Consider the following 18,296-nt stretch of genomic DNA (forward strand, 5'->3'; position numbering starts at 1 on the left):
ATTTATTTTTGGGACAGAGAGAGACAGAGCATGAACGGGGGAGGGGCAGAGAGAGAGGGAGACACAGAATCGGAAACAGGCTCCAGGCTCCGAGCCATCAGCCCAGAGCCCGACGCGGGGCTCGAACTCACGGACCGCGAGATCGTGACCTGGCTGAAGTCGGACGCTTAACCGACTGCGCCACCCAGGCGCCCCGACCAAATGGTTTTTTAAATGACACCAAAAGTGGGGCACCTGTGTGGCTCAGTCGGTTAAGCGTCCGACTTTGGCTCAGGTCACGATCTCATGGTTCAAGGGTTTGAGTCCCACATTGGGCTCTGTGCTCATAGCTCAGAGCCTGGAGCCTGCCTCACATTCTGTGTGTCTCTCTCTCTGCCCCTTCCCCACTTGTGCTCGCTCTTGCTCTCTCTCTCTCAAAAAAATAAGTAAATACTAAAAAAAAATAATAAATGACTCCAAAAGCACAGCAACAGAAAAAACAAACAACTGGATTTTATAAAAATTAAAAAAATTTGTGCTTCAAAGGACATCATTAAAAAGTGAAAAGAGAGCCTACAGAATGGGAGAAAAAAATCACATTATATCCAATATCTAGAATATACAAAGAACTCTTACAATTCAACAAAAGACAACCCAGTAAAAAAGAATGGGCAAAGGATTTGAACATTTTTTTCAGAGAAGATATACATATAAATGGCAAACAAGTACATGAAATAATGCTCATTGGGAAAATGAAAATCAAAAACACAATGAGATACCACTTCACATTCACTAAGATGGATGTAATCAAAAAAAATTTTTTTTAAAGGAAAATAACAAGTGTTGACAAGAACGTGGAGAAATTGGAACCCTAGTTCACTATTGGCAGGAATGTAAAATGGTACAGCTGCTTTGGAAAACAGTCTGGCAGTTCCCCAAAGGTTAAACCATACTCAACAATATGACCCAGCAATTCCCCTTTTAGGTGTATAACCAAAAGAAGGGAAAACACATGTCCATATAAAACATATAAAGTTGCATGTTCATAGCAACTTTACTCATAATAGTCTAAACATGGAAATAGTACAAATGTCCATCAATTGATGAATGGAGAAATAAAATGTGGTATGTTCAATGAAATGTCATTCACAGCAATAAAAAGGAATGAGGTACTGATACATGCCATGTTATGTATGAACCTTGAAAACACCATGCTGAATGTAAGAAGCCAGGCACTAAAGGCCCCATGTTTAATGACCATTCACATGAAATGTCCAGAACAGGCAAATCTATAGAAACAGAAAGTGGGTGAGTAGTTGCCAGGACCTGGGGGAAAGAGGGATAGGAACTCAATGGTAATAGATATGTATAGGGTTTTTTTTTTTGTAGGGTGATGAGAAGGAGAAGGCTCAGTAGCTCAGCACTGGTCTTGTATAGGGTGATGAGAATATTCCGGTAGTCGTGATGGAGGTACAACTTTATAAATATAGTAACTACTAAATGATACAGCTGAGAGTGGTGACTCTTATGGTATGTGAATTATATCTCAATAAGGCAGTTCTTTCAAAAAACTAGAAACTTGCTGGAGGGGAGGGGGGCAGGGGGATGAGTTAAATAGGTAATGGGTACTAAGGAGAAAACTTGTTTTGATGAGCACGGGGTGCTGTATGTAAGTGATGAGTCACTAAATTCTTCACCTGAAACTTACTGTTACACTCTATGTTAACAAACAAGAATTTAAGTAGCAACTTGGAAAGAAAAAACAAACAAATAAATAAAATTAGGAAGATAATAGCAGTATTAAAAAATTAAAAAATAAAAACACTAGAGACTTAAGATATATAATAATGTATATTATGTATGGATCCTGATTTGAATAAACCAATTAAAAAGAGACATTTAAGACAAGCAACCTTTGAAAATGAGCTGAATAAATAGTAGGTACTATTAAGAAATTATTGTTAATATCGAAGTGCTTACAAGTGGTAAGGAATACTGTTTGGAGTTTTCTTTAAAATGCAGATCTTCTGGGGCACCTGAGTGGCTCAGTCGGTTGAGCATCTGACTTCAGCTTGGGTCATGATCTCATGGTTAATGGGTTTGAGCCCCGCATCGGGCTCAATGTCAGCTCTGCTGACAGCTCAGAGCCTGAAGCCTGCTTTGGATTCTGTCTCCCTCGCTCTCTGCACCTCCCCCGCTCATGCTCTGTCTCTGTCCCTCAAAAATAAATAAATGTTAAAAAAAAATTTTTAAAATAAAAATAAAAAATACAGATCTTCTTCAAGATACGATGGGGTTACATCCCAACCAATGCATTTTCCATTGAAAATATCATAAATTAACACCTAACCTTTAACAGACCTAGCCTACCTTAAACATACTCAGTCACATTAGCCTAGAGGTGGGCAAAATCATCTAACAAAAGCCTATTTTATCACAAAGTGTTGAATACCCCATGTCATTTATTAAATACTGTACTGAGAGTGAAAAATGAATGGCTGTATGGCACAGGATGGTTTTAAGTGTATCAGATGTTTACCTTGTGACTGCATGGCTTGACTGGGAGCCACATTTCTCTGCTATTGCCCACCGTCATGGGAAAGCTTGGGAAAAGGTGAAAATTCACAATGTGAAGTATGGTTTCTACTGAATGAATATCCCTTTCACACCACCATAAAGTAAAAAAGTCATAAGTTGGGGGTTGTAAGTACTCCAGGAACAAAAATATGGAAATTGATGAAATAAGATCAGCAAATATTGACAATTATTAAAGCTGGGTGATGGCAACTTTAGGCTTCATTACTCTATGTAGTTGAAAACTTCCATAATTAAAAATAAAAAAGAGGTTCTGTTTTCTTTTGCTTCAGGTCAAGGTTTAACTGCCAACCTGCAATGAGAAGACTACCTCTATACTGTTTTCCCATCTCTGAAAATAACCAAAACCCCCTTCTGATTGGCATTAATACTGAACTGAATGATCTTATTTGGTGATTTAATGTTTCCAAACCATTCTTTTATATACTATCACTCATTCTTGATAAGGCATTGTGAACTTTATATGTATATCCTGAACAAAGAGCTCCTAAAACCCTTAAAATTTCCTAAGTGATAAGAGCCATAGAAACATCTTTTGTTATATGTGGTTTTTGTCCCTGACTCCTGAAATAGCTCCAGAGTTAAGGGTAAAAGAAGCATTTTTGGAAAGTCCCTAAGGATGGGGGCTGGTTACCCAGGAGCAATAGCCATGTGATTAAAGGGTTGGAAGTTTCAGCTGTGCCCCACCCCCCAACTCCAGGGAGGGGAGAGGGGCTGAAGATTGAGTTCAGTCATCAATGACCAATAATTTAATCAATCAGGCCTATATAATGAAACTTGCATAAAAATCCTAACCAAAAGGGATGAGACAGCCACTGGGTTGGTGGACACACTGAGGTGCTAGGAGGGTGAAGCACCCAGAGAGAGTATGGAACCTCTGCGCTCCTTCCCACACACTTAGCCCTATGCACCTCTTCCACCTGGCTGTCCCTGAGTTGTATTCTTTTGTAATACACCATAATCTAGCAAGTAAACTCTCTTCCTGAGGCCTGAGCCATTCTGGCAAATTATCAAACTTTATGAGAGGGTCACAAGAACCTCTGATTTAGACCTAGTTGGTCAGAAGCAGAGGTGATAACCTGGCCTAGCAATTAGCATCTGAAATGAGGGGGCACCTTGTAGGAGTAACCTCCTAACCCATGGAGTCTGCACTAACTCCAGGTAGATGGTGTCAGAATTGAACTGATGCTAGCGAATTGGTTGGTGTGGGAAAATCCCCCGCATAATTGGTGTCAGAAGTAGTGTGAGCAGTAAAGGAAAAGTGTTTTTCTTTTAGGCATCCACTATCTTTAATGTTTAAAAGATGTCCATTTACATACACTCTTTTCCAAGAGTTTCCTATGAAAATGCACTGGTTTCTTCTTCATTAGGCTCCCATATCATAATATAATCAATTTTTGTTTTGGGAGCTTCCCGAACTCAACACCACAGAAGAATACCTAGAAAATTTCCGGGAACATTTATAAGTTAGGACAACAGTCAGTCGTCTCTGTTTTGAGGCAACATAAGAAATTTAGGAGATAAGTACAAACCCAAAAGTTCCTTGCTTTGCTCAGCTTATTCCATAGAAATAGTTTAAATGTTGAGGGCACCACTGTGACTTAGGACAGCTAGAGCTCTGATCTAGAAGAGTTAGATCTCCATTTCTCACATTCCCTGACACTGGGGAAATTTCTCATTTCTTTATATTTTACCTGTAAAATGTTGGGAGAGACAATCCTCCTTGGCCCTCTTGTGCCATTACACATCTTTACTGGGTTGTATCAAGACTGCAACAAGACCGGGGCACCTGGGTGGCTCAGTCGGTTAAGCGGCCGACTTCGGCTCAGGTCATGATCTCACGGTCCGTGAGTTTGAGCCCCGCGTCGGGCTCTGTGCTGACAGCTCAGAGCCTGGAGCCCGTTTCAGATTCTGTGTCTCCCTCTCTCTCTGACCCTCCCCTGCTCATGCTCTCTCTCTGTCTCAAAAATAAATAAGCGTTAAAAAAAAAAAAAATTAAAAAAAAAAAAAAAAAAAAAAGACTGCAACAAGACCTTGACCACTCTTTTATCTGGGTCATCTGTCAGGGCTGTTTATGCAGCTGATAGTCATGAGAGGTGAGGCTTTCTTACTGCTTCCTATAAAAGCAATGGGTTCTCCAAAGTCAGTGTTCCTCAGCTGCAACACCCACCCACCACATGCAGAGCATCGTGTTGAGCCTTACGGTGTCTACTAGGTGGGACTTTTGTGCAAGACACCAGTATGCTGATGTTCAGGCTGTTTGCAGCATTATGAGTAATAAAGTCCTTTGTCTCCCACTAGGAGTCTTGTATCTTTTGCCAGTATCTAAGAACAGAATTAGACTAATTTTTCAGCTTGTAAGTAGGGTAAACTCCAGACCTGACCAAAAACCTGGAATAATCTCGATCTTTAGGTTAATGCCGGGAATACTGTACACCTGTGTTCCAAATGAGACACCACTAAATACTGTAGGATTTGAGGAAGACCCTCAAGGTGAAATCACAGAAAACACGGAAGAATGCATTCCAAAAGGTGGGAATGGGTGTGTGAAATGAGGTAAAGAGAATCGGAATGGCATGGGGAGAGCTGGCAAGCACGGGAAAGGCAGTCAGGTGACAGAGGTCTCTAAAAGCAGACAGGTAATGAAACAGGTAATGAGAACCACTCTAGGTTTTGAGCAGAGAGGTGGTGTAATCAAAACTTTGAAGATGATGAGTCTGAGAGGATTATGCACAGTGAATTTGGGCGGGGGGAAGAGGACCAAAACTGCCTACCATGAAGGACTGTACCAGTTAAGGAAACAGAACAGTCACGAACAGCCAAAGTTTTTGCCCCGTGAGACTGGAAATGAAAATGAAAAAACTGAGTAACTATTTGGGGGTAAAATCAGGTTGGTTTCAGATATGGTAAAGGACATTTATGTGGAAGTATTCTCAACATATTTTTTCACCACATAGCTGTAAATACAAATTAAAGTTTGAGGTTGGATAATCAATAGCATAGGGATAATAGTGGCAATTATTAGATGCTTTCACCAGAGGAGATGGTTTATACAGAAACAGAAGGATAAAGGGTTAGTTGCCCAGCCTTTGGAGGATGACAATAATTGTATGCAGGAAACAGAATCTAAAATAGAGCCATTTCAGGAAGAGCTCTCCTTCTTAGAGCTTAGTACCTACAGCAACTTTCAAACTAAAGGTCACACTCCTTAGTGGAGTATAAAATTGATTTACTATGTCTCACCATAGTAAGGTCATGTATTGATACATGTTCTAGAGGTCATGTTCTAGGTACATACAAATAAATGATGTATGTACTGAGTTTTGATGAAAACATATTTTTACAGTGGGTTTTAAGTCAAATAGGTTTGAACTCTGGTGTAGTGGTCAAGGGCACAAGCTTTGGAGTGAGCCTGTGGGAGTTTGAACTCTAGTTGAATTCTACCCTGTGCGATCCTGGGCAAGTTTATCTCTTTTTTCTCTGCACTTTTTTTTGAGATAATTGTTGATTCACATGCAATTCTAAAAATTGTAGTGGTTGTGTGTACCCTTAACCTAGTTCCCCCAAATGTAACACTTTGCAAAAACTAGAGTACATTATCATAACCAGAATACTCATATTCAATCACAGTTAAGACACACAACGTTGCCATCAACACAAGGATCCCTCATCTTGCCCTTTTAAAGCCAAACTCACTTTCCTCCAGCCCCCTACCCTCTCCTAACCCTTGGCAACTACTATTTTCCACTTTTATACTTTTGTCATTTCAAGAATATTATATAAACGTAATCACACAGTATGTAACTTTTTAAATTGGCGTTTTTTTCCCCACTCAGCATAATTCCTTATATCCATCCAAGTTGTTGGGTGTATCAATAGCTTGTTCCTTTTTATTGCTGAGCAGTATTCCACCTGGCAATTTTCTTCATGGGATAGGCCTCACTTTCCTCATTTATAAAACAATACTAGGGTTTTGAAGACTAAACAAATTAGTATGTTTTAAATATTTAGAAATGCTTGGGACATGCTAAGAATAAAACATTGTTAGTGATTAAAATTATTATGGTTTTCCATAAATATAAGTGCAACAATTTTATTTAAAATAAACCTTTACTCAATGACTATGTGACACAGCGTTACATGCTAAGAATATCTCTTAGATATGTTCCTTCCATTTTTCACGATGGCGGACATTAAGTCTTAACCCAAAAGAAAATGTCAAGGAACCAGTAAGCAATCTTGATCAAATAGTATTTCACAAAGGTGTATCATTTCCCTAATTCAAGTAACATCCCAACTATTTCAATGCTCAGATAGATGGGCAATAACCTGGACAACTGCAAATTCACTGAATCCATTTAAGAGGCTGGTAATGAGTACAGAAAGGAATTTAATATTTGAGAAACTAAAGATAGTAAATTATCCGCTTTTATTATTTCATTTAATCTTCATAATTTTTTCGTGAGTTTCCAAACTTTTAGACACAAATTAATAGTATATAATGAGATGGGATGCCAGATGATTGATCAGTGTTGTAAGCAAGATACATTTTCATCCTCAGAAGACATTTCATATTCTGTTAGACAGGAGTGACAGACACACTGAATGTAAAACCAACAACCATTACTGTAAGAAATCAGTTTGCCAGAAGAAACTTCAATCTTGACAAAATTTAAAACAAAACAAAACCCAAAAGCTAATAGTTCTAATCTGCAACCTCCTAGAGTTTGTTATGTTAAAAAGCAAATTTTCAGGAGGCTGGAGGCCACTGTTAACACTTCATCTATTAAAAAGTCAACTGTTATGACACATCCATAATAACAGATAAGAGACAGAATTGAAACAGTTCAGCGGTAAAGGTCTCCTGAAAAGATCTACATACATCTCAGCTTTCTCAGATCTGAAACCAGAACCCACCCCAGGCTCTGAGTTGCTAACTCTGTTACATGTGGGTAATACTCTTTAACTCATGTTTATTCTTGTAACAAGCACTTTTATAAAAACTCTTGTTATGTAATAACATAGTAAAACTCTAGCATTTTACATAACTGAAATGAGGCAAGAGAAGTAGAAAATGATAATAAAAAAGACAGGGATGAATGACTCAAAAAAGTTAATGAGTAAAGCCCCTTCCCTTCCACCATTCTGATTGTCATTTTTTTTTTAAACTCCATTCCAGATAGACTTTTCTGTAAATACGTTCTTGACCAACATTACCATACACTACATGACTGGTAATTTACTACTATCATCAAAGTATTGAGACAGTTCACATCTTCTGGGCTTTTTATGTGCTATACTGTTACAATTCACCTCATTTCCCTTTCTGATTTCACCTGTGGCAATCATTCACAAAAATTCCCGCAAAAACAAGATGAAAAAGAGGAGGCTGACTCTCACAGTAGGCTTGATTCTTTCAGTAGTACACTGTATTAAAGAAATGGAATTTTGTCAGGTTGACTCCTAGGGAAGAAGTATGCAGCATTTTTTTTTTTTTAGTACCTAGTCTATTAAAGGAATCGAAACCTCATACCTGTGTGGTGCCTGGTAAATAATAGTAATAGCAACTAACATAATAGTAAACGCTACTCACTGAATGAATCAACACCCTCCTCTTTGTTTTTCGTTGTCTGTGAACTGTCAATCAACTAGGTAATACTGATTTGCTTTTTCATCGAATTATATGTAACTGGTTATATTAAAAGATGGAATAAAGACATAGTTTGACTGTGGGAAATGAGGTGAAACTCATAATAATTTACTCATTTAAAGTAAAGTGAAGAAGAAACTACTGGGCATCAGTAGAGACAGAATGCCTTAGTCTTGTCTGGTGTGACCAAATGGACTGAGTACAGTACCACCCTAGATCTCACATGGACACCAAGAAGTTTAAGACAACCTCTGTTCAAGGATATTACACTTGAACTAGGACGATAAACACAAAAAGGAGAGAACAAGTAAAAAGCCTTAAGCTCCAAGTTCTGAAGAACTTGAGTGAATGGAGAAATGAACGTGGGCCACAGCTGTCAAGGAGCACTTCCTTCCTGGAGCACGCATCTAGGCTAGAGGGCGGTGCCCCAAGCACAGCGGGGCGCAGGGCAGGTAAGGGAGAAGGGGAGTTAAGTGCTCCGGGTGGAATGCTGCAGGTACAAGGCAGGAGAGGAGGCTGACGGCACTCAAGGCACTCAAGGCACTCAGGCACAGGCAATGAAAAGGCCAGTCTGCGCAGGGCCAGTCTCCTGTGTGTGCTAGGAGAGTGTGTGCTGAAGCTGGGGGACGTTTAGTGCCCAGGCAAAGTGGGAGAATGTAAATGACAGAGTGCAGTGGAGCCAAACTTCAATTTTTCTATTTTTATTATAAAATGTATAAATTACCTTGAGCTCCCTAAAGTTTGGTGCCGATTTCAGAAGAAACGATTGGTTTAGGGAAACTTCATATATTGGAGCATATGTGCTACTTTTGAAAGTAATTCCACTGGAAAGTAATGCTAATACGGGACCAAGATGAAAGCGCTTCATGTTATGGAAATCTACAAATCAGAACAACATTCCAGACTGGATACTTCAGATTCCTGGGATTGGTTTGTTTTTGGCCACTGTGGAATTCACAGAAATATATTTTTTCACAAATGATAAAAACATGTGTTTACATCTTCCCAACAAATGAAAAAACAGCCTAGAAAAATTTGATATAATTTTGAAATAAAGTCCCCTTAAAACATTTATTATTAGGATATTTAACAAATATCCTAAAGGAACAGCATAAACATATATGCTTTACTTGGAACCACAAGGATAAAGATTTTAAGTGCAAGACTCTGAAAACCCTAATCCTGTACAAATGAAGTACCTGTATGGAAAATGTAGCAAATATTTTTATTACTCCAATTATTGCCATGGGAAATAAAACCTAAAGCTGACAGTCTCGCTTATGGAAAACAATCAAAAGGTGGTTAGAGATTAATAAAAAAATAAAAAAGAAAGAAATAAAGAAAGAAAAGAAAGGAAAAAAAGCTGAAAGATGTTGGTGTGGCACGCACCTTCTGTATCATCGCGCATTTGCTCCACCAAATCTGTCAAATCCTCCCAAGAGTCTTTGCAAACGGCAAAAAGAAAGGAAAAGAAAGATAAAATGTCATGCAAGCCAAGAAAGAAAAGTGCTATTAAAAACAAGGTTTCAAAAGGATAACTGAAAGGGAGATTTCCTAGAATTCTTTCAGCTTAACCCAGAGATTAACAGTGAAAACGGCTGGAAATACTCCTGAGAAGGGGTAGGACTCTAAGCAGAGGCATCGACTACGACTATTAAATTTGTTTCAAAGCTAAAATCATTTCAAAGTTTCTAACAAAAGGAAACAAGGATTCATATCCCATAAAAAATAACAGATTTTTTTTCCACTGAAAAGCAAGATTAGGCTCTTTGTATTTTAAGCGCACACATTGGCCTCATTCAACGTTTGTTTTGACCACTTCAGTGGAGCTGGAAAATATGTGGAATGCTTTTTAGAATCAGGCCAAATATGATACAAACTAGTGACTTTTCTTAAAATAACCGAAGAAAAGTCCAAATACCTCTCTCAAAACCCTCCACCCATACAGTTCTTCCCCAAACCAAAAATAAAGGAAAAGATGCTGCTTTGAAGACAGACAAAATAAATCATTTATAATTCAATACAGATGTGCCTTCAGTTAAAAGTATAGTACTCTCTCCTTTTTCTATAAATTCAATATTCCTGTACACAGAATATTCCATGTGAGGGAGAAGGACAGGAAAGAATGCGAAGATTACAAATATAATAGGTACTTCTGTGTCTTAAAGCTGTAAGATGACTTTGGAAATAAGAGAACCTATAGAAATTTTTCAAAAAGTACACCAGCTTCATCGTTCAGTAATTCTGAAGCTATTATATTGTACACACCTGCAATATTCATATTCAAACTCACAAAATCAGGTGAATTTTGTGTGTGTAAATATGCAGCAAATAAAGGGACATTCTCAGAGGATGAAGCATAACAAAAATGAAAATGGGCACGATAAGCCTTCCGTCTTGAAAAATGTATCACAGAAACCAGCACAGGATCTGTAGCAACAAGTGGGAATCACCATTTAGGAAAGGAATTTATCATTTGTCCTGCTTTTTCACTTGTTTATTATATCATCACTGTAATTCTTCAATTCAACTGGTTAATTTCTAGCTCTGCTGTGGTATAGTGGTTATTCAAGTGGGCTGTAAGGGCACATTCTAGTTAAATAAATAAATATATGATCACTTATCCTACAAAGATGTGCAAAAAACATACAGGTATGTAAAAAATTTCAGTTTAAATTCAGAAAACAGGGAAGCGGATGAGGATGTAATATGTGATTATGTTGATATTGTGATGTTGTGATTATGATAATATGTTGATATGTGATTAAAGTAGCAATTTTTGAAAACTATATATAGATAGATTGTTGGCTAGGCCAGACATGGGGACAGGCAATGTAAGAAGAATGCAAGTATCTGTAACCTTTTACACTTGTACTGTTTCCCGATTAAAAAGTCTAGAAATTAATAATTAGAAAACCAAGCGCAGATGTAGGGCACAGGCAAATAGGATTAAATCCCTAACTTGCATCAACATCCCAAGGAAGTCACCTTACAAAGGGAGGCAGGAGAGCACAGTTCTGAGAGCAGACTCAGGATCACTGGGGCTGGCATCCCAGCTCCACCCCTACTCGCCCTATGACCTTGTCCCTGTACTTCATGTCTCTTTCCTCAGTTTCCTCATTCTGGAAAACAGGGACAAGAACAGTACCTATCTGACAACACTGTTGTGAGGAGCAAACGAGTAACACACGCCAAGTCCTTCATGTTAATATTTTCCGGCCAAATATATTTTGAAATTCAGATTATTTTTTTAATTTTAGAAAGGCAAAATGGTAAATACTGAGGCCCAAGACCCCCCACAAAACCATGCAGAACTAGCAGGCTCCGGGGCAGCACTTCACAATCAAGCACATTAATATTTCTGCAGGAAATAAATGAATGTTCAAATTAAATAGGATAAATAAAGACTATAAATAACCTCAAATAAATTCAGGTCATGTCTTAGCACCAAATGAATTCAGGCGAATTTATGAAAAATGCTCTTGTTTTTCACAGCGTTTTTGGATTCTGCAATTGTGTATATGTGTGTGCAAAGCACTTCGTGTTTCATATAGAAAAAGCATAATATAAGTGCTAGTTACTATTATTTTATAGTAAATTAGTGCTAAAATACATTACATATAGATATATTTCCATATATCACTTTCAATATCCTAACAATATGCTACAGATTTATATTACGTAGGATTATAGGTTTATAAGAATGTACTTCTTAAAAAAACTTTTTTTTTAATGTTTGTTTATTTTTGAGAGAGAGAGACAGAGTGTGAACAGGGGAGGGGCAGAGAGCGAGGGAGAGACAGAATCTGAAGCAGGCTCCAGGCTGTGAGCTGTCAGCACAGAGCCCGATGCAGGGCTTAAACTCACGAACTGCCAGATCATCACCGGAGCTGGAGTCGACGCCTACCGACCGAACCACCCAGGCGCCCCAATAAGAATGTACTCTTAACCATCACATTAGTTTACAGACTTCCTATGCTGACCTTGTGAAAGTCAGCAAGGTGAATGTTACCATTTATCCTTCATTTTCTTCACCTAGAAACTATATTTGTCACCTAATAAAATAAAAGTACCTAATTATCGAAATGAAATATAAAGATCCTCTGAGATTCGTGCACAGAAGAGCTCTGGAAAGTGAATTTCTAGGTAGGAATGGTTGGTGAGTACAAGGGACCTCTCTGACTTTCCCCTTCCATGTCCCATCTACAAGTTTCCCAGTCTACTCTGACCAGACATATTTTCTGTTTTGTTTTTAAAACAAAAAAGTTCTGAGTATCAGGGTGATGGAATCAATTTAAAAGAGCCCTCCTCCCCTGAAAGATAAAAGGCGTGTTTTCTCCTTCTAAAGTTGTTCTCCCCTTACCTCAGCACGCTCAGGATTTCATTGCAATAAAGAATGGATACTGTGCTGTTCTTTTACATTCCTCAAAGAAGGATTTACAAAATATTTTAAAAATTATGCTATCTGGAATATGTTCAAATTGTCAAAACAACAATGAAAGTGTCTAATACATGAATCAAAGAAAGTACTAGCATGGATAACTCTGGTCTTTTCGCCAGAACGTTTCATTTTTCTAGGGATTATACTTTGTTACTCTCAGCATGTTTTTGCCTGATCTAAAAATCTATGGTAACTTTAATTTGTGTCATAATAATACATATTCACAAGTTCAGAGAGTGGTAACCTAAAGGTTTGCTAGTTGCTACAGAAGATAGTCCTGAATTAAAATCTTGCTATAGATAATGCATAATTCAGAGTTGTACCAGTCAGAACTATGTCAAATGTACACCGTAAATGTTAAAGTAAATAGTAAAGGGAGCTTCCAAGGTTACTCTGGCTAAACAGACAGCCTCATTCCCACTCAGAACACTGATTCCTTATGAGTGCATAGCTTAGAAATGCCAAGTGGACTGTCACTGTGTGTGGTGCCCTAAGTCTGGTAATGAAACATCAGGACCACCACACCACTCTAAATGCTTGGATTACATGGTTAAAAATGGTGCACCTAACAGATTCAGGAGAAGCATGTGAACAAAGACATTTTCTAAAGTCAAGAAATAAGAGACAAGGCTGGAAGTGTACGAGGGCCCCGAATTAAGGAAGCATAGCTGATCTGAGGTTTAATGAACTATTTTCTTGGCTATCGTTCTGTTTCAAGTCTAAGAATGAGTAAGTCAGCAAACTAATATATATGGCACTATAAATAACTAATTAGCAAGTACCGTAAAATATTTGCTCTTACAGAACATGGTGACTCAATGGCAGTGGCTGTGTGGCCTGGTAGGAGGGACCTTGGCTTTGGTACTGATATATATTTGGGGTAGGACCACTGCTCTCACAAAGCCTTGGGCCCTGTGTAGTTCCATCTTTTTTCTCTGATGAGGGAAGCAGCTGAAGCTCCTTCTCTCCTGAGAAATGCTTGAATGTGCTCAAAGTGCCTCACCATTGTTTATGTATCCAGGGCTGTGAGATCTCTCTTCTTGATAGATTCTTTTTCCAGGAGTCTTATAACTATGGACAACAAAGTTACAGCCAAGTTTAGAGAAATATGTAACCAAGTTACACTGTCTCCTTGATGCTAGGTGACTCTGATTTAGAGTGTTATTTTTAAAAAGCTTATTAGTTTCTTGGGGGAAAGCATTCTTGAAGACCCAACTACTGATCATAAAGCACTCTTCAATGGACTGTTATGAAAATGAAAGCTAACTCATTTAAAGTACTTAGCACACCTTAGATTCAATGTGAACTTTACCTTTACAAGAAACTAACAAGCTGGATTCCACTAAGTATATTTGCCACAATTAAAAAAGAAAATAGGGGGAAGTGGGGTTAAATAAAAAAAAAAAAAAAAAAAAAAAAAAAAACCTAAATATTAAACAGGGTAAAAATAAGCCAACACAAGCAGACCAAATGACAAGTTTAACAGCTGAGATACTCTTAAACTAACTAGTAACATAATTAGCTTTAGTAATATAAAAATTAGTAAAGGAACTGCCAAACTAATTTTAAAAAGTACGAAGAGGTTCTGTTCTAATAAGCCAATAGTTTAGACCAAGATCTGTCTCTTCCCCACAGTAGAGTTAAAAACAAAAATATCAGCAAAGAAACACAAATGGTCTTGGAAAAAAAGTAATATTAAGCGATTGTGATCTTGTGATTTATAATAAATATCTATTTGGTCTTCTTCCCCAGTCCCTGGCACAGGGCTCCCGAAACCCCTGTAAATTCCTAAGTGATAAGAGCCCTACAAGCATCTTTTGTTCTAATGAGGTGACTCTAGGTGGGCTCCTGGATGGGGGCTGGTCCCCAAAAAGACCAACCCATGCTTCTAAGTTTGGAATTTTCAGCCCCACCACTCACTTCTTTAGAGAGGGGAAAGGGGCTGGAAATGGAGTTTATTGATCATGCCTACGGAGGAAGCCTCCACAAAATCCTAGTAGTATGAGATTTGAAAGCTTTCCAGGGGGGTGCACACCCCAAATCCACCAGGAAGAAGCTCCTGCATTTGGGACCCTTCCAGACCTCACCCTATGTATCTCCTCTTCATCTGTATCCTTTTTTCATAACCTTTAATGAACTGGCAAACTTAAGTGTTTCCCTGAGTTCCGTGAACTGTTCTAGCAAATAACTGAATCTAAGGGGAAAGCGGTCATGGGGACGTCTGATTTGTAGCCAAGTTGGACAAAAGTTGTGGGTAACCTGGGGATCTACTACTTGTGATTAGTATCTAGAGTGAGGGGCAGTTCTGTGGGGCTGAGCTCTTAACCTGTGGGATCTGACATTACCTCCAGGTAGGCAGAGTCAGAATTGAGTTAAACTGTACACCCAGCTGGTGTCACAGATTGGTGTTGGACCACCCGCCCCACACACATACATTTGGTGACCAGAAGTGTTAGAAGTGAGGCATCCTGAGTGAAAGGAGAAAGACACAAGAGAACTATAGGTTTTCCTAATACAGTTATCAACACTTGGGCCATTTAATACTTAGGCTTTATGTTGAACAAAGGCTTTTACTAAGGCAGATAGTACAGTGAGTTTGTACAGAAGTCACAAGTATGAAATATCACAGGCACTTCCCTTCAGAACTAAGTAACTGCGACATGAGGTAAACAGAGATTGGTATTAGAGAGATAAGAGAAGATAAAATGAATTCCTAAATCAGGTGAGCAGCTACGTGATACTGGAAGGCTAAGGAGGACACTGTCTGATGGAGAGTGAGAGGATGAGGGAAAGGGGGCCTCCCCAAATTAGTAGAGCCTTTGCCACCTACCTGAATGGCTGCAATGGAAGAAATAATCATGAGGCGTCTGATACCTCAACTGGGAAGCTTGCTGCCCACAGGCCTAGACATTGTGGGATTCTCAGATGAAATGTAATACACCCTGAATTTTAGCAGCCTTTTCATCCCAGAAGACAAACTCCAGCAATCAGAAAATTTCTCATTGTACATTTAACAGTAAAACTCATTCTCTTCTACCTAAGATATTGTCACTGGCTTAAAGAAAAAAAAAAAAAAAACAGATAAAACATAATCATGGAGTTTACAGCTGCTGAATCAACTGTTCTAAAAACCACAACTGTTTCATTTGGAAAGTTCAGATTTTAGTACTGTGAGAAACCACAACCAACTGCAGTAGCGAAAGACAAAAAGAGGTAGCTAATACAAAAGTTCACGATACCATGCTATTAAAATTTTTTTAAATGTTTATGGCAGCTTGAAAATGTGTATAAAAAATTAAAATATATTACTATTTGACCCAGAAACTCCACTTCTAAAGATGAAAATTGGTAAACTGTTCAAATTGTAAACATAATTTGGGTAAAAATACCCCAAATGAAAGTGGTGGCCAAATTTAGAAACAATCTAAATGTCTGTAATAAGGAAGTCAAAGAAATTATGGCATATCCAAAAAACTGAAGACATTAAGTGAGGTGATGCAGATTTCTATTTACTGTGGTGGAAAGATACCACAGAGAAAAAAGGCAGGTCACACAACACAGGAATGGTACGATTTTGCATGTATAAAAACTGTGTGAGCTTGTAAGTGAACTGTGTGTATATATTAATAAAAAAGAGAATCTGGTTACTAAATCTTATTAGTGGTTATCAATAGGTGCTAGAACCGGGGCACCAGGGTGGCTCAGTCGGTTAAACATCTGACTTCTGCTAAGATCATGATCTTGTGGTTTGTGGGTTCGAGCCCCATATTGGGCTCTGTGCTGACAGCTCAGAGCCTGGAGTCTGCTTCAGATTCTGTGTCTCCCTCTCATGCTCTCTCTCTCTCTCTCTCTCTCAAAAAATAAATAAACATTAAAAAAATTTTAAAAAAATAGGTGCTAGAACTTTAGGTGAATTCTACTAGCTTGTGTTTTACACTCTTCTGTATTCTGTAACTCTTACAATATGAATATATCATTTCTATAACTAGAAAAATAAAGTTGCTTTCATAAAATACTTATATACATAATAAATATTTTCTAAAAAAACATTATTTCCAGCAGACTGACACATATACATTTTATTTTGAGAATATTTAATTATAACGAAAAATAAATAATTCCTTAGGGGCCATTTGTCAACAAGTCTATTTCTCTGTCCCTCTATACATGTGCTTCTAAGCTCATCAAATCTTTCTATCTGTTCTCTGGCAAAGTTCAACTATGAAAAATTGCAAGGAACAGTTTTTTGTGTTTACTCCCCTGGACTCAAAAGCACTTCACAGCAGTCAGAGTGAATTGGTGGGGGTTGGAGGAACCACAGTGGAAAACTGCGCCCCATTATGCTTTCTATTTCCCCACAAAAAGGAGGTACTGACAAAACTCAAAAAACAGAACCACAGCTGAAAAGCGGAGAATACTGTGGGTGCTCTCAGATGATAGCACTTGCCCTTTCCAGCCACGTGTTACAAGTACCCAGGTCTGGGAATCCAACGACTTGAATTCCAATCTGAGCTCTATCACTGAGTAGTTATCTAATCGGGTACAGCATTTACCTCTGGAAAATGATAAATATGTCAAAGAGAAGTTTAGGAGGAATGACATTCTGCACTGGAAGCTGATGACCCAAGGAAGAGTCACTATAAACTCCATTAAGAAAGGCACAAATTAAAGATTAAAGAAAAAGCTCTGTTCTCAGAAAGGTCCAGAAAGGCTCACCAATAGAGCAAAGACAGTAAGGCACTGTGATTACGACAGTGCACTAACGTGGACACCAGTGCAGGCATTTGAAGGAGTTGGGAAGGAACTGGAATGGGAAGGAGAGTGCTGACTTCAGGGAGAGCACATTACAGTCAGCTCAGAGGCAGCACAAAACTCTGCTGATATTTCTCTCCCAGGAAGGATTTTACAAAACTTGGGTAAAACTTACCTTGAAAGGGTGACTAGCCAAGCTCTTCCACAGCAGAGCAACAAGAAAGGGATGAACTTTGTCCAAAGAACTTTGCCCAATAGGCTTCCAAGATGGTATTACAAGCTACCACATCCACACTTCGAAAAGTTCACAAAGACTGCCTTCTGCACACGTAATCACAACTTGGAGAACCTGACAATACAAATCTGAGGCTATCAGGGCTGGTGGCAACAAATGTTCCCGTAATCTCACTGAGGGCAGATTATAAAGGGAGGTGTGCCATACTGAAAGCCAAGAACAGTAACAGGATTCCGTTTGAATCCTAACAATTCAGGCTTTATTTTCTGAACACTTCTGAAAGGAATAAATCAAATGCTGTACCGAATGCATCTAAGTCTAGACCTTGTGGGTCACCTGGTGTACTGCAGGCAGCTTTTAGACACCTCTGAAAACAAAGCATGCCAGTACACAAATACAGGCCTAGGACTCAGAAAAACTCAAAATGTCTACTGGAAATATAAAAAAAAATATTCTGACAATGGATGTGAAACTGTTAAGGAAAGTACTTATTAAATACGAGTCAGGCGGATGATCACACACCTATACTGATATAGCCTTTTGCTTTAAAAAAGAGCATTTTTTTCCCTGATTATACTAATATACCCTCTTGTAGAGTATTTGGAAGACATGAAGAAGCTTAAATAATGTCATAAAAGTCACCT

At 38.4% G+C, this 18,296-nt stretch overlaps 1 protein-coding gene across 10 annotated transcripts in view; it reads right to left on the bottom strand.

Moving 5' to 3' along the window:
• The window catches only part of RUFY3 (RUN and FYVE domain containing 3), an 80,474-nt gene that overhangs the window by 37,369 nt on the left and 24,809 nt on the right, over positions 1 to 18,296 (bottom strand). For 2 of the 10 annotated variants that reach the window (XM_042936229.1, XM_042936233.1), the window contains exon 2: positions 9,614 to 9,667. The exons of the other annotated variants lie outside the window; for them this stretch is intronic. In XM_042936229.1, coding sequence (XP_042792163.1) covers positions 9,614 to 9,667 — 54 coding nt within the window. The remainder of the gene's footprint in view (positions 1 to 9,613; positions 9,668 to 18,296) is intronic. 10 annotated transcript variants of the gene reach the window in all.

Source organism: Panthera leo, chromosome B1, assembly GCF_018350215.1.
Source record: "Panthera leo isolate Ple1 chromosome B1, P.leo_Ple1_pat1.1, whole genome shotgun sequence".
Classification (NCBI taxonomy): domain Eukaryota; kingdom Metazoa; phylum Chordata; class Mammalia; order Carnivora; family Felidae; genus Panthera; species Panthera leo.